Genomic DNA, 16,067 nt, shown 5'->3' with positions numbered 1-16,067 from the left:
TTCTGCAGCCAAGAGCCCTTGTAACAAGTCTTAGAGCAGCACTTTCAAGAGGGGCCTGGCCCAGGGATGTCTCCATCCCAGGACACCTGGGGCCTGGTGCTCAGAGGGGCTGGGTTCCTGGCAGGGTTCCTGCAGCACCTAGCTGCCTCAAGCTGGCCACCAGGAGCTGAAGCACCTTACCCTTCTCTCTCAATGGGCCTTAACCGCTCCGGCTCCAGTCCATCATCCCCCTGTTGTGGGCACAGGATAGCAGAGCAACATGGCAGCCTTTCACGTCCCCGTTGCCCTGCTGGCGGTGAGCACTCAGTGCACGGCAGTGGTGAATCGGGCTATCAGTGCCTCGGTTTCCCTAGGCGTCCAACAGGATGGAATACTGCACTACACTGCGTGCCCCCTCAAAGAATCAGCCCCCCAAAAGCTAAGAGGTCGTGTTGTCAGTGTGTTACTGTATGCCATAGCCCACCTCCACCCTCACAGCCTGTGGCTGCTGGGCAAGCTGTCCCAAAAGGCAGATCAGTGTCTCTTACTGCAGGAGTTCAGCCAGCTCAGCTGCCAAGAGCCCCTGACTGGCTTGTAGAGGCTCATGCCAAGCGGCCACAAGGAGGGTCAGCACCACCCCAGAATCAGGGGCACAGTCCAACCAGACAGCTCCTGCTCTGATTTTTGCCCAGAGCCCACGCTAAGGGACCCTCTCTGGTCCCCAGCTCCCCCAGGCCTCGGGGACACTTCATTTCACACCGACATCAAGACACAGTTTGAGAAATGATTTATTGGTCCAAATTGGGTGACAAAACCAATAGGAGCATGTTCCCCCCACCTCGGGGGGAAGGCAGCCGCCGCCCCGCTTGGAGCGCACCGGTCAGCCCGTGCAGCAACCCCCGATCTGACACCGGAGGAAGATTTTCCTGGAAGATCCCAGCCAGGTGATGCTATTGCGTTGCTGCACTCAATGCCCAATGCCAGGCTGCCTGGGGAGCCTAATCCCCATAGGCAGTTAGGCCCTGGAGCCTAAGTCCATTGGCGGTTGACCGATGGGGACTCCTAAGTGCCTAAATCCCTTTGTAAAGTGCAATTGGGTTCCTAAGTCAGTTGGGCGCCGTGACACTGCGTGCAGCACCGCCGCCATAGCATTAACAATCTGGGCCTTAGTTCATAACAGGAATTTGCCAGCAGCTGGGATGGTTATTCCGTGTGCTCAGTGCATTGAGAAAAACAAAATCCCCCCTCCCCCATTCCCCTGGTTTACAATATGTACAGTAATAAAACCCCTAAAAGAATCCTCCCCCCCATGTAAAACTTCCCCTCCCTCCCGGCCCAGTTCCTGTGGGACGCCTGCGCGAGGAGGGACTTGCTGGTGTCCCCAGGATTCAGCCAGCATCTCCGAAAGCAGGAGGATAGTGCGCCGCACAAGCCCTTTCTCTCCAGGATACTTGTGAAATCCCAGCTGTCCTGCCACTGTGGGCATGGGGCCCCCTAGTGGGCATTACAGACACTGCCCTGGGTTTTCACAGCTCATTCCCTCCACTGGCAACAGTGGCTTCAAAGCTAAACGAACCATCCCCACAGCTCTCAGTCCACCTGCTCCACCCCACGGCTCTCAATCCACCTGCTCTAGGGGGTGGGCTGATCAGCAGCCGGGGTTAGGAAGGAATCTCCCACATAACCCCGAGGTTTATTATTGCGTTAGCTCCAAGGTTTGCATTGATGCTGTAGAAGAGTTGGGATGCTGAGCTAACCGAGCCGGTGGGTTGGTCCCGTGGGGCAGTTCCTGTGTTCCCACTGCAGCAACTCCCTGCATTGGATAGAGCCTCCCACCCCAAAAATACCTGAATGGAAGCTTGAAGCCAAAGGGAGGCAGAAATCCCTGTCTCGTGTCCGCTTTCTAATGCCCACAAAGAGATCTGCCCAAGGCTGAGTCCCACTGCCAGAGGGGTTCCCCGAGGGCCGGGAATACAATGCAAGAGACAGACCATGCAGGGGGAGAATGTGCCTCCCCCCCAGCAAGGTCCCTCAAACAGGAGAAGAAAAAAGTTCTAACTCCGTCACAAGGAACGTCACAGCTCATCACCAGGCAGATGAATTGGTTCTGGAGATGGGTAGCACCAGGCCACCCCTGAAAGCTCACAAAGCCATCCAAAGAGCCCCACCATGGGCTCCCGAGACGAATGTGGTCATATGTCCAAGGTGGAGACCTGGGTGACGTGGGGGTCGGAGTCGATCTCGTAACGATAGCGATACTCCTCCATGAAGTTGCGGCAGGCGTCCCGCGTGCTGTTCACCCACGTCTTGATGCCCCTGCGGTTCAGGTAGAGCACGAAGAGGAAGACCACACCAATGATGCCCAAAACAACGCCCAGGAAGACGTAGGAGGTCTGCAGAGTGTTCTTGCTGTGCTGGCTGGAGTGACAGCCCAGCTCTGCCCCGGCCAGGTCCATCAGGGATGTGTTTTGGAGGTGCCGGGGGAAGACGCAGGCCAGTTTCTCCACGTCGGCCACCTGCTGGCTCTGATTCAGCCAGCTCACCAGGTCCTCAATGTCACAGTTGCACACGAAAGGATTCTCCCTCAGGAAGAGGCGAAGGCGCAGCTGCCTCCCCAGCTCAGCCAGTGCCTCAATCCGCAGGGTCTTGAGGGCGTTCAAGGTTAAGTCGAGGTGCTCGAGGTCGAGGCCAGCAAAGGTGGAGTTCTTGATGTCCACCAGGGAGTTGTTCCTCAAGTCCAGGTGCCGGAGGCTCCGGAGGCTGGAGAACATGGCCAGCGGAAGGTAGACTATCTCATTGTTGGTCAGCTCCAGCTTGGAGAGGCTCCGGAAGCCGCCCTGGATTATGGCAGCTGCCACGGGCCGGATGGTGGAGGAGTTGTAGAATGAGCGGCTCAGGTTCAGCTCCCGGATGGAGTTGTTCCTGGAGTTGAAAGCGTCGGGGTGGATGGTAACCAAGCGGTTATTGCTCAAGTCCAGGAAACGTAGGCTGGGGAGGGCAGAGAAGGCGTGTGACTCCACAGCGCTGATCCTGGGGTGGGAGAGAGAAATGGTCATGCTCATGTCAAAATATCCCAGGCGACTCAACGGTTCTGATTCCATCCCTTGGCAACGGCCCAGCACCTCGGAACTGGGGCCTTTCACCTCTTGGTCGCCCTTCCCATCCAGCTTTAAAGCTTTTTCCACCCCATGACTAGTCAATGCCTGTATGCAATGAGTTTGCTGGGTCTCAGTCCATTTCCCCGGGGGCAGGTGTGAATGGGCCCTGGAGAAAGAACTCCCTCTGCACCTCTAAGTGTTCCCCTCTGCATCAAGCTGAAGATACGTTGCCAAGGCTCACGTAGTAGCAAATGGAGGATTTAGCCTGTAGGGATGGCACGCAGCATCGCCTGCCTGCACTAACGGTCCCATCGCATTTAACAAGAGCGCAGGGCCCAGTGGGCTCCGATTCCGGATGCTTTTCCAGCCATTGGTTAGAAGGCCTAGACAATCTCATTAATCACCTGGGGTCTCTCTGAGAGGAGCCTGCATACTCTCAGAACCAATGCTGGGATTCCTGCTTGCCAGGGACACACAAGAATCTTTGCGTCTTTTCCTTCTTCCACACATACCTGAATCTCAAAGGGAATGACTCCAGTTGCAACTATATAGATCCCAAGAAACCTGCTTGTATAAGGACACATTGGTTCTTCCTCTGGAGATATTTCATGCAACAGGTCGTATGTGCCCGGCCCTTGGATTCTTCAGTAAAAAGTTTCCTACTCTCAGCTTTGCCACTGAGTCACTGTCTGGCCTTGGACAAGTCACATCACTTCCGCTTGGCCTCAGTTTCCCCATTTGTAAAATGGGAATGAGCTTTGGCACCTTTGTAAAGTGATTTGAGAGGTGTGGGATGACCACCACCTCAGAAGGACTTAGTGTTACTCTGGAACTTGCCACTGTCCCTTTAAGAGAAGCAGAGTTTTAATCACACCCACATAACCAAATTCCACAGTCAGATGTACACATGCTGGTCTCCAAAATGCAAATGGTTGTGGGTGGAAACACACCCCTGAGGATCTGCAGGAGTCAGCCACCCTCCAGGAAGGCGATTAACTCCAGATGCTCCTCATCATTCATGCCTCCCGCATGTGAGCGACAAAGGGACCCGGGGTGGCCAAAAGGCCTTTGCATGGACCGTTTACTCCTCTCCTCCTTTCCAAGGGGGATGGGGGCAGGGGGATGGCACTTAGTTTTAAGTCAATTTCAAGAGCATGAATTATTCCTGCCCTTAACTGGGCTAACGTTGGGCCCGATCCTGGAAACCGCTGACTATCTGTGGTTCCCGCTGACTTCAATAGGAGTTGAGGGTGCTCAGTTCTCTATTAGCACACGGCCTAGTTCCCCCCACAAAGGAGTTGGCTGAAGGCCCGTAACATTCCTGTGACATCTGGGAAAATACTGATCCCAGAGGGGTCTTTCATGTGAATTTGGGATGTTCCTTGGACGATTCTGGTTCCACACAATAAAAACATAGCGCTGATCCTCCTCCCACTCAGCTGGGTGTAAATCAGGAGTAACTCCACTGCAGTTAGCCAGGTCACTGGAGAGTCAGGCCTGTTTTCTGGCTGCTTGAGGCACAGGTAACAGCCCCAGTTCCTCATGGCTCATGGGATTATTACAGGAAAACGAGAGCGGTTTGTCTCAGTCCCACCCTCCCGAGTCATAACCAGATGGAGCAGCTTTCCTGCATGGAGCAGCTCAGGACAGCTTCAGCGCTAACACTTACTTTGCAATGCCTGAAATTCTACAAAAGATTGGCCAAAGGCAGAGGTGAGAATGCAACAGACTGGAAATTACTTCTTAGAAACCGAGGCTTGTGCGTGTGGAGCTTTGTCACACACTGGCCCTTTAAATCTGTGTTTGAACACGCCTTAGAACTCAGCTGCTCCCCTACCCGGACACCTGCAGTCAGACCCGCCTCTCTAGGAAGTTACTGGACCCAACACCTCATCTAGCTCTACTCACTTCCTCCTGATGGACGCCAGTGTAGGATCTGAATCCAACCCACTCCGTTTAGCTACAGGCGAATATTTTGGGGGGCTTCCAAGCGGCAGCTGGATTTCAGAGGTGGGTGAAGTGACCTTATCAGCGCATCGAGAGGCTAACTGACTACCGTTTGTTAGGCACCCCTGGCTCCGAAGGGGTGTGGGGGTGTTATTATGCAGAGGAGCTATTTTTACAGAATCCAGATGCATGGGTCACTTGCTGGAGGATTCTCTGCAGCTTGAGGTCTTCAAACCACAAATTTGAGGACTTCAATAACTCAGACATAGGTTAGGGGTTTGTTATAGAAGTGGATGGGTGAGATTGTACGGCCTGCGTTGTGCAGGAGGTCAGACTAGATGATCACAATGGTCCCTTCTGACCTTAAAGTCTATGAATCAAGGGGGAACGTGAACTCTGAGCAAAGCACCCCTCCTACTTAAACAGACACAAGCAACAGGTTCAAGTCTTTCTGCTCCAACAGCCAAGATACCTAGTAGCTCAGGCACTGGCTTAGACAGAACTAGAGCCTAGAATTTTGATGACAGGCCCTGATCCTGCTCCCACAGAAACCAATGGCAAGATGCACAGGGTACGTCACACTGCAGTTAGACCCCCACGGCTGGCCTGTGCCAGCTGACTCGGGCTAAGGGGCTGTTTAAATGCGGTGTAGACCTTCGGCCTCAGGCTGGAGCCTGGGTTCTAGGACCCTGCAAAGTAGAGGGTCCCAGAGCTTGGGCTGCAGCCCCAGTGTGAACGTTTACACTGCAATTAAACAGCCCTTAGCCTGAGTCAGCTGGCACGGGCCAGGCAGGGGTGTCTAACTGCCATGTAGACATACCCCCGTTAACTTCATCCAGGCCTGGATTTGGCCAGCCTTTGAATACTAAACTGTGTTAAGATGGCAGCCACGTCTCCCCGTTCTGTGCTCAGGCTCACTGCCCCTGTGGCTAACCCAAGCTTTAGCCCCTTTGCAGGGTTTTGCAGCCACTGCGGGAGCATATGCAGGCCCACCCAGGAAGAAGAAGCTATAGCAAAATTTCTGCCTAGACATTAAGCCACCCAGCTGCCTAGTCCAGTTGCTAAAGAAATATTCCAGGAGAAAACTGCAGCCTAACACCACCCTCAGAGACAATCACTGGGGCTGTCCTCTGCACAGGTCTCCATTCCTTTTGCAAGTAGATCTAGCAACCTGCCTGCACACAGCAGAGGAGCAAGGACACTAAGCAGTGCTGGCAGTTGGTGTTAATTTCTTTGTTAGGTAAATGGGACACCAGGAACTGGGAAGCAGGTTCTGGCTTCCTTACTCTGCTGGGTATCTGGAGATCATGGAACTTGCTTTATTTATACTGCAGTGGTGCCCAAAGGCTCTAAATCAGAATCAGATGCCCATGGTGCTAGGTGCTGTACAGACACATAGGAAGACACAGTACGTGCCATGAAGGACTCACAACTAAGGGCCTGATCCAAACCCCACTGAATCCACAGAAGTCTTTTCACTGACCTCATGGGCTGCAGATCACATTCCAGGAGCAGGACACAGATGCTGCTTCCCAGTCGTCTTTTCGCAAGGTTGCGTGTGACACGAGAGCCTTTTGACAGTATTAAACATGGCACACACCTGTCAGCATGATCACGGAAACACACTCCCTTGCCCGCCCCATCCCCAGCCCAGCCTGGTTCTCTGGCTGAGAGTCCCATCTCTGCCACAGGGCTCGCATCACAAGAGGATACTACTAAGGAGGCTTCTAGCACCTTTCGAGGAGTTCTGCAAACGCCGATGCATTACCCCGCACAATCCTCCTTCAGCAGGAAGTACCATCAGCCCCTCACCACCATCCTGCGAGAAGGAAGCTGAGACCCAGAGAGTAAAGCCAAAATGAGAGGCTACTTCTGAAAAAAGGTAGGTGACTTGACTGGACAGTGGCTTACCCAGGGTAGCCATCTGGCTTGGATGGTTTAGACACAGTGAATACTGCATCTGGACAGGAGGTTAGACTAGATGACCCTGGCAGTCCCTTCTAACCCCGTGGCTCTATGATCCCAGTGAAAGACCCAGGAGCTAGGCTCTGAGTTCCTTGCCCCAAGCAGACTAGCTAGCTCTGGTTTGCCAGCGTGCCTCAAACGCCCGCACACCACACGGAGAGTGAATAGAGACGCAAAAGAAGGTAATAAATTCCAAGGCCTTTGTATCGTCCCCCTGCCGGGAGGGCAGGCACAGAGTCTGGCTGGGCAGCAGTAGACCTGGCCTGGTTTATTTTAGGGGGCTAGCTAGCCTTCTCCAAAGATCACATTGGTGGGGTGGAGCAGGGTCACTCATGAATGGTGGAAGCCCACCCCCCAACTGCCTCTGCGTAAGCAAATGCACTGCAGTTTTGCCCCCCAAACAGGCCAGTGGCCGCTGCGAGTTGCTCCAGGGCTGAGCTGCAGCTGGCCATCTGCTGCAGAGGCATGGTAGGGTCATTGCTCCACATCAGGCACCTGCTCCTTTCCTTCTCAGTCCAGCGCCGGATCCCGAAGCTTCTCAGGATCATGTGCTGGTGAAAGGTGCTGGAGGCTGAAGCCTTCTATCCAGGGGAACAGCGACAGCATAGACAGCAGTGCCAGCCCCCTGCTCCCCACAGCCCTGCCAGCATGCCTGGGCTCTGAGCCAGAGGGGGCGCTAGTGGGAGAAGAGCAGAGCCCATGGTCCAGCCAGCCTTGGGTCTGTTGGTTGATGGGGCCTGTTAGTGGTTTTAGTGATGCGGATACTTGCCCACTCAGGACAGGAATCACTCAGACTCCATCTGCATAAGCCACTGACTGGCCGCCTGACAGTACAGCCTGCGCTCACCAATGCCGGCTGGCTTGGGGTTAGAGATCCAGGCTCGCTTGCCCATTGCCTCGTCCGCAAGCCAGTCAGTCCCAATCAAAACCCAGGCGCCAATTCCCAGGTACCGACCTCCTCCCCAGCCGGTCGCAGAGCACTGGCAGGTCTCAGCCGAGAAAGAGAGTTTCCCACAGCATCAGCCCCGCCAGGGTCCGTTTCCAAGCTGCATCGCCTGTAAGCTTGTTGCCATGGCAATGTCAGCACTTCTCTTTCCCTGGCGGTGGGGTGAGAAGCGCCAATCCCGTGAAACCGCCCAGGTGGAAGTGACACAGAACAGGGGGACCAGGCACCCGTCACACACGGCTGACCGGAGCCTGGCCTGCACTAACCTAGCAGAGACAGGTCCCAAGTCACGCTGAAATCTTCCTCTCCCTGCTGAACACACCTGATCTGGCTGCGGGTACCAAGGGGATCTTTTAAAGAGGCCCATGCAAAAGGGGCTGACTGATTCAATGATCTAACCCATGGGCTTTTCTCCTCCGAGGGCCGGCTTTGAAAAGTCACGGAGGACACAAGTGATATGAGTTGGACGGACTCAGCCAGTTCCCAGTGTATTTTGTTCCGATCACAAAAATCACCAGCCTAGGCTGAAATGGGTCAGGACTGAAGTGCACCAACAGAGCTGCATGTGGGGAGCCCAGACCCAAGACCGAGGGGAGAAAGGCCAAGAATAAGGGCCACATGACGCCAGCCCCAGCACAACTGCCGGTGCCAGAACATGTCACCGATCAGTGGGGCCCTAATACATGCTCAGTGCAGAATAGCTCCTCCAGGCCAAGCAAGATGTCTGCCCCAGAGGCATCCTGGGAAACAAGGAATGCCATGAGAACAAAGCCACTTCCCAGACCTCCTCCCAAGTTCAGCTGAACCAACAGTGCGGCTGGGGTGAAGCGTTGGTAAAAGACGGCAGATATTCCCCGCTTGCCTCCCAGTTCCGTTCCCTGCAGATGGCTTTCATAGCTGCTCCTGCCTTTGTCCGAGCCGGTGAGAACATGGAAACAGCTGAGGGGCTGGGTGAACAACAGGGAGAGGCAGAGGAAAGGAGCATTGAGAGGAGGTGGCCACCATTTCCAGGGAACATCTGCAGCCATCCCTGCAGCTCCTGATCGTGGTCCTGTAACTCCACAGCTAGGCCTGGCCTGAGGACGTGAGCCCCTCACCCCCAAACCCAGGGACAGGCGCATCCTACACAGGATGATGATAACCAGGGAAAGCTGCAGCCATGGGCTCCTCTAAACTCTGCCAGCCTTGCCCGACACTATTCTAAGCACTAGGTCAGGGACAGGCAGGACGTATCAGCCCAAAAGCCTGGGGCACTGGAGAGCTCTACGCCAGAGCTCGGAAGTGGAGCTGGTGCCACGCTCTCTCCTGCAGTCCCTTCGCCTCCATGCTGGGGGAGATCCTGACCCCAATTTACTGAACCGAACCAAACAGCCCCTGGCTCTTCAGAAACCCGCTGGTTCTGGAAAGGCCTGGCAGGCCATAGCTGTGCCGCAGGGTTCCAGTGCCTGGTGAGAGTTCAAAAGCAGGCCATGGCTCTTCTCACTAGACCTCACAGCCCAGTAGGGATCACTGCACTGGCCAGATGCTGGTCCACCCAGGCAGCATCTGGTGGGTGCCATTAGAGGTGAAGCACCCAGGCAAGCTTCCCTTTCCCCCCTACCCCCTGCATCATCAAGGCTAGCTCTGTGCCTTGCTGGGACCCCGAATGGAAGGGGAGTTGGAGCGCGGATGGCAGAGGAGGTCTGCTTGTGGAAGGGTTTATACTGCCCCAAATGACGTCTGATCAGAGGGGAAGCTTACCTCAGTGCCTGTGCCTACTGCAGTTCCTAGCACCTTCCCCTGAAGCACTGGCAGAAGAGACTGGCTTAGGTGGACCACAGTCTGCTCCAGTCTGGCAGTGCCTTGGCAAAAGAGCTCCTGGTTGACCACCTGTTTTCACCCTTCCATACTGAGACTCAGGGACCCCTGTAAGGAGCCTTCCTCCCCTAGGATGCGGGTTTGCATTCAGCCAAACTTGGTAGTGACATCTGACAGCATTCAGCTGCTGGCATGACACGAGTTGGTGGATCTCAGCCTAATTCCTTCACAAAACCCTTGTTACAAACGGGGCCCTGCTGGCCTTCGTGACAAACAGATCAAGGAGCAGGGACAATCTGCACACCCTTTACCTTGCCTGAGACTGGCAGGGTAGCTGGCTTCCTGCTGCTGCCTGCTCAGGGGCTAAATCGAGTGCTCCAGTCTCCAGGGTTGTCAATGCCGCACTAAATTCACTTCTCTCGCACTGCGCAGGCCTGTCCCTGTAGGTAACACTCTAGGAAGTGAACGCACCTGATTTTCACTCCTTTTTGTCCATCTGCTACAGACACCACCCACCTCTGGTCCACGCACTCTCTCCGACGCAGACGGCCAAGTCCCAGCACACACAGACGCTGCTGCTCAGAGCACGGCCGTACAATGCATCCCCCCTATTCGACGTCCGCCCAAGAGACCCCTGGCAGCACTGCCAAGGCCCCTCAATCAGCCTCTTCAGAAATACCAGGTACAAATATTCTCAACCCGCAGTGAAACCGGCGCAGGACCAGACCCAACAAGCCAACCCGAGTCTCAAGTGACCCCGCAAAGTACTTGCGGTGTCTCTCCTGGCACAGAACATTGGAAAGGACAGACTGGATCAGACCCACATGCCAGCCAGCCCAGTATCCTGCCTCTGACAGCAGCCAGTACCGACTACCTTGGACAAAGGTGCAAGAAACTCTGCAGTGGGCCATTCTAGACTAACCTGCCCACAGAGGAAATTTCTTCCTAACTCCTTAGATTAGACCAGGGGTCAGCAGCCTTTCAGAAGTGCTGTGCCGAGTCCTCATTTAGTCACTCTAATTTAAGGTTTCGTGTGCCAGTAATACATTGTAATGTTTTTTAGAAGGTCTCTCTCTGTCTATATTATATAACTAAACTATTGTCGTATGTAAAATAAACAAGGTTTTCAAAATGTTTAAGAAGCTTCATTTAACATTAAATTAAAATGCTGATCTTACGCCGCTGGCCCGCTCAGTCCACTGCCAGCCTGGCGTTTCCGTTCACCTAGGCCGGCAGCGGGCTGAGCAGGGCCGGTGGTCAGGAACCCAGCTGGCAAGGGGCCGGCAGCCAGAACCCGGGGCCGGCAGCAGGCTGAGTGGGGCCGGTGGTCGGGACCCCAGCTAGCAAGGGGCCGGCAGCAGGCTGAGCGGGGCTGGTGGTCGGGACCTCAGACTGGCAGTGGGCTGAGCGGCTCAGTCTGCTGCCGCTCAGCCCACTGTCGGTCTGGGGTCTCGGCCCTGCCCACATACAGTGGGTACCTACATGTCTCCCTGGTTTGAGCCCATTCTCTTCCTCTCTCTCTGCACTGAGCTGAGGGTGGGAGTCCACTGAGCACAGGGCTGAGGGTGAAGGAGTAGGCTGGGGGTTGGGGTGTAGGGTCTGGCCAGGAGCTAGAATGAAGGAGGGGGCTCAGGGTTGGGGCAGAAGGTTTGGGTGTGGAGTGCTTACCTGGGCAGCGCCCATTTGGTGTGAGGGCTGCAGATGGGAATGTGAGGGGGGTGCAGGAGCTCCCATTTGGTGCTCAGGGTGAGGGTGCAAGAGTCAAGGCATGGGGTATGTGAGGGCTGGGAGCATGTAAGGGGGGTGCAGGAATCATGGCATGGGGTGTGGGGGGGCGGGTATGTGTGGGAGTGCTGGAGTCAGGGCTGGGATCGTGTGAGGGGTGCAGAGGTCAGGGCACAGGGCTGTGTGTGTGAGGGGGGTGCAGGGATCAGGGCAGGGGTTTGGGGTGTGTGTGTGGGGGAGGGGAGTGGTAGGGCAGGGCCTGGAGCGCTCCTGGGCTCTGGAAAGGGTCCGGTGTCTGACGCTTGGGGGAGGAGTGCTGAGAGCGAGGACTCTGGATTCTTAGGTTTCCAGCTGGGCTCTAGTTGTTCGAGGGGATGGGGGCCAGACAGAGACTAGGGGTCCGGACTCCTGGGTTTTGCCATCAGTGCTGGAGAGGAGCGGGGTCCAGTGACCTGGGGTGGGGAAAGAGGCGTGACCCAGCTGTTCCCAGGGTCCAGCAGGCGGCGAGCCGCAGCCCCCGGGCTCAGGTTCAGGCTGTGGGACGCGGCCTGCCCCAGTACAGAGCCAAGCTCCTCCTGGCACCGGGGCTCCAACCCTGGCCAGCCTGCCTGAGCCCAGGGAGCGGAGCTGGCTGTGCTCGGGGCAGGCAAATGGCACAGCTGGGACCGAGGACCCTTCCCCACTTACAGGTCTCATGGACGCTGCAACTCCTGTGGGGCCAGGTCCCTTTTCCTGTCCCCGCCGGCGGGGCCACTTCCGGGGCCGCTCAGCCTCTGCAGACACCATGTAGCGGTATGGACACGCTAACCCAGAAACACAAACCTCCCGCCGGAAGTGACAGAAGTCAGGAAAGCATGTGCAAATGCCAGCAGGAGGGGCAGAGAAGAGCAAGCTGGGCCGGGCAGGATTTTTAAAGGCATGCTGCTGCCTGCCGGGGGGCGGCCGCCGGCCCCGCTCAGCCCGCTGCCTACCTGGGTTTGGCAGTGGGCTGAGCAGAGCCGGCGGCCGAGACCCTGGCAAGCAGCAGTGTGCCATTAAAAATCGACGCACGTGCCATAGAATTCCGACCCTTGGATTAGAGGTTGGTTCTTTCCCTGAAGCATGGACGAGAGAAGACTTAGTTATAACAGATATTGACTCTGCTAGGCACGGACAGGTCCTGTGGTTCCCTCTGGCTCCTGGACTAGCAGTTTGTGCTGCTAGTCACCACACAGGGTCTCCCCAAGTCTTGATCTGCACCCAACAACTGTGGAAGGACGTGCTCAGTATCCTCCAGTACCCGGCCCAAGCTCCCAGTAGAACTATTTTAAGGCCACTCCTTTGCCTTTGGATTTTAACAGTTCATGTTACTTTCACAAGAAGTTTTTCTGGTGGAAGCCTGCAGGAAAGTCACATTAGAGCAGCTCCGCACCCTTCAGAAGCCAACTCATCCCCAGCAAGGCTCAGTTGATGCTCTGCCTTAAATCCGTCACAGTGCATGGGGCAGGGGTCTCCAAAAAGCCGCATGCCCTGCCTGCCATCTGTGCACCAAGGGCTCCCAACACACTGAGCGAAGGACAAGTTCAGATTTAATTCTGCACGTGCCAGCTTCGCTGAGCTCATCAGACCTTGCGGGTGGTGGGAAGTGGGACTCAGGCTTCTCATTTTTACCACACTGATCTGGGCTGCTATCTGGGCTTCCTGTACACACCAAGGTAAAATGAAAGATTTCTCATTGGTCCTAGGATCTCTAGACACAAACAGCCTCCTGAATGTGCCCTGCAGGTCCAAAATCCAAATACCTCCCCGAATGCTGCACTGCCAATGGGTGCTCTGCAAGGCCAAAGAGAGCTTCACTTTCCTACGGACTCACTCATCAGGACTGGGCCCTGTGAGCTTTGCCACACTCCATGGGAGCCCCATTTCTCTGGCTCAGGAGAGCGGGAGACGAAGATTTCCCCAGCGGGATCCAGCAGCACTTTCGATATTTATAACAATGGAAAAATTAGACATTTTCATGGGACTGAGGCTCAGAGCCACTGAGTCCCCTGGGAGAGAATTAAAGGTTCAGGAGCAGCTCACTGCTTGGTGCTCAGGTTTCTAGGTGTGAAGACTCAGACCCATTGGAAAAGCTGGAGTGCAGCAGAAGCCCCTCTCCTAGCTGAGTCAGATGCAATAGTATCTTTATCAGCCCCATTACGGTGCTTAACCTCTCAGGCCTGCTTAGCCCGTCCAGACACTCAGAGGTCAGCTCCTTGTGTTAATTCAAGGGGCGAATGGGCTCGGAATGCAGCAAAACCAGAAGGAGACCAAAGGCACTTGCGGATTTCCCACTGGATGCAAATGGAGGTAGGGTGGGGGTGTACATTTACAACATACATATTTCTATTGAATAAATATGCACCGGCCGGGGTGTACGGTGCCAAGAAGCTACAGCCATGACCATTTACAAATAGGTTACAGATACCAGAATAACCATGCCAGATCAGTGCTTCAGCTAGCCTGCTGCGCCATCTCTGAGGGATGCTTCAGAGGAGGTGCAAGAAACCACGTAATGGGCAACTATGGAATGCCCTGCCCATACGGGAAGTTTCTTCCTGACCCCCACCAGTGAGCAGCTGACTCATGCCCTGAAGCATGAGCGTTTAGATCGCTTCTGAAATAAACCCACCTTTCCTTATGCCAGGGGGTTATGTGGATGTTCACTATTGATTATAAGCATCTAATCCGTTTTGGAATCCTCCTAAGCTTCTGGCTGCAGGGGCATCTTGTGGCAGTGAGTTTCACAGTGCACAGTATAAAAATAAAGAGTATTTCCTCAGATGGAGGAAAGAGAATCTTACGCTGCTCTAAGCACCATCTCCCAGCCCAGCCTCACGGGCAGTCTGGGGCGTTACCTGTTGTTGGCCAGGGAGAGGGTGACCAGGTTGGGCAGCCCCTGGAAGTCCTGGCTGCTGATGCGAGCGATCTGGTTGCTGGTGATGAAGAGGTTGCGGGTGTACCCAGGGATCTCAGCCGGAACAGCGCTCAGCTCCTTCAGGACACACTTGACAGTCCGGGCTGGTTCCGAACACTCGCAGGGGGCTGGGCACGCCTGGCAGGCAAGCGGGGCAAGGAGAAGGCTCAGGAGCAGGAGCCCCCAGGACCCCAGACTGGCAAGGGGGGGCTGCTGGAGGGACATTTCCAACATGCCTGCAGACAAAGGGGGGCCACTAGAGTCCAGCATGATGCTAAATGAACCAACCCACCCCAAAGCCTTCTCTGAGAGCTGTTAACAGAGACATGGCACCGGCTCAGCCCAGGGTCTGTGCAGGGACTCTGCACCCCAGACCTGGGCACTGCACCCTGGTCAGCACTCCCTGCCCCCACCCCTTAAGCAGTATCCCAACCCCCATGATCCTTCTTCCCCTCTTTCATATACCCCCATGAACTCTATCCTCTCCACACCTCTCCCTTAGAGTCCCCTTGCCCCCTTCCCGCCAGGCCCTTGCACCCCCAGCTCCCTTGTCCTCTGCCGGCCCCTTGCACCCCCAGCTCCCCCATCCTCTGTTGGCCGCTTGCACCCCCAGCTCCCCCACCCTCTAACAGCCCCTTGCACCCCCAGCTCCCCTTCCTCTCTCTGCCAGCCGCTTGCACCCCCAGCTCCCCCACCCTCTGCCGGCCCCTTGCACCCTCAGCTCCCCCCTCCTCTCTCTGCTAGCCGCTTGCACCCCCAGCTCCCCCGCCCTCTGCCGGCCCCTTGCACCCCCTGCTCCCCCTCTCTGCCAGCCGCTTGCACCCCCTGCTCCCCCCACCCTCTGCCGGCCCCTTGCACCCCCAGCTCCCCCTTCCTCTCTCTGCTAGCCGCTTGCACTCCCAGCTCCCCAGCCCTCTGCCGGCCCCTTGCACCCCCTGCTCCCCCTCTCTGCCAGCCACTTGCACCCCCTGCTCCCCCTCTCTGCCAGCCGCTTGCACCCCCTGCTCCCCAGCCCTCTGCCGGCCCCTTGCACCCCCTGCTCCCCCTCTCTGCCAGCCACTTGCACCCCCTGCTCCCCCTCTCTGCCAGCCGCTTGCACCCCCAGCTCCCCCGCCCTCTGCCGGCCCCTTGCACCCCCAGCTCCCCCGCCCTCTGCCGGCCCCTTGCACCCCCTGCTCCCCCTCTCTGCCAGCCGCTTGCACCCCCTGCTCCCCCACCCTCTGCCGGCCCCTTGCACCCCCAGCTCCCCCCTCCTCTCTCTGCCAGCCGCTTGCACCCCCAGCTCCCCCACCCTCTGCCGGCCCCTTGCACACACACCCCCGCCGGCTCCTTTGAACCCCCAGCTCATTTGCAGGCCCCTTGCACACCCCTCACCCCCTCGTCTCCCCAAAGTTTCTGGACATTTGGCCCCTCTCCTGGGATCCCCCAGCCGGTCCCGATCCGGCCCCCCGAGTGCCCGGGGCCAAGGAAGCTCCCCTGGGGCCGGCCCGCGGGTACTCACCCTGTCCCCGCCGCGGGCAGGAGTCCGCTCCCTTCCCACCGGGCTCCGCCGAGCGCACAATGGGCTGAACTAGATTCAAAGGCAGCGGGCGGGGCCGGCGGGGCGGGGACTCGCCCGCTGCCGGGCCCCGCCTCCTTGCAGCCGGCCCCCTTCGCCCCCCGCCTGGCCCGTGGT

General features: G+C 56.7%; 1 protein-coding gene across 1 annotated transcript; it reads right to left on the bottom strand.

The window, feature by feature from the left end:
* Window positions 1-1,592: 1,592 nt before the first annotated feature.
* LOC127038979 (trophoblast glycoprotein-like) lies at window positions 1,593-14,662 on the bottom strand. The gene is made up of 2 exons (XM_050932055.1): window positions 14,334-14,662; window positions 1,593-3,009 (listed from the first exon to the last, which is right to left on the bottom strand). Exons 1-2 carry the CDS (start codon window positions 14,660-14,662, stop codon window positions 2,172-2,174), a joined length of 1,167 nt encoding a protein of 388 aa, XP_050788012.1. The 3' UTR covers window positions 1,593-2,171.
* Between the last annotated feature and the right edge of the window lie 1,405 nt (window positions 14,663-16,067).

Source organism: Gopherus flavomarginatus, chromosome 22 (genome assembly GCF_025201925.1).
Source record: "Gopherus flavomarginatus isolate rGopFla2 chromosome 22, rGopFla2.mat.asm, whole genome shotgun sequence".
In the NCBI taxonomy this organism is placed as follows: domain Eukaryota; kingdom Metazoa; phylum Chordata; order Testudines; family Testudinidae; genus Gopherus; species Gopherus flavomarginatus.
Note: the sequence above shows the minus strand (reverse complement) of the source record. Positions and strands in the feature narration are given on the sequence as shown.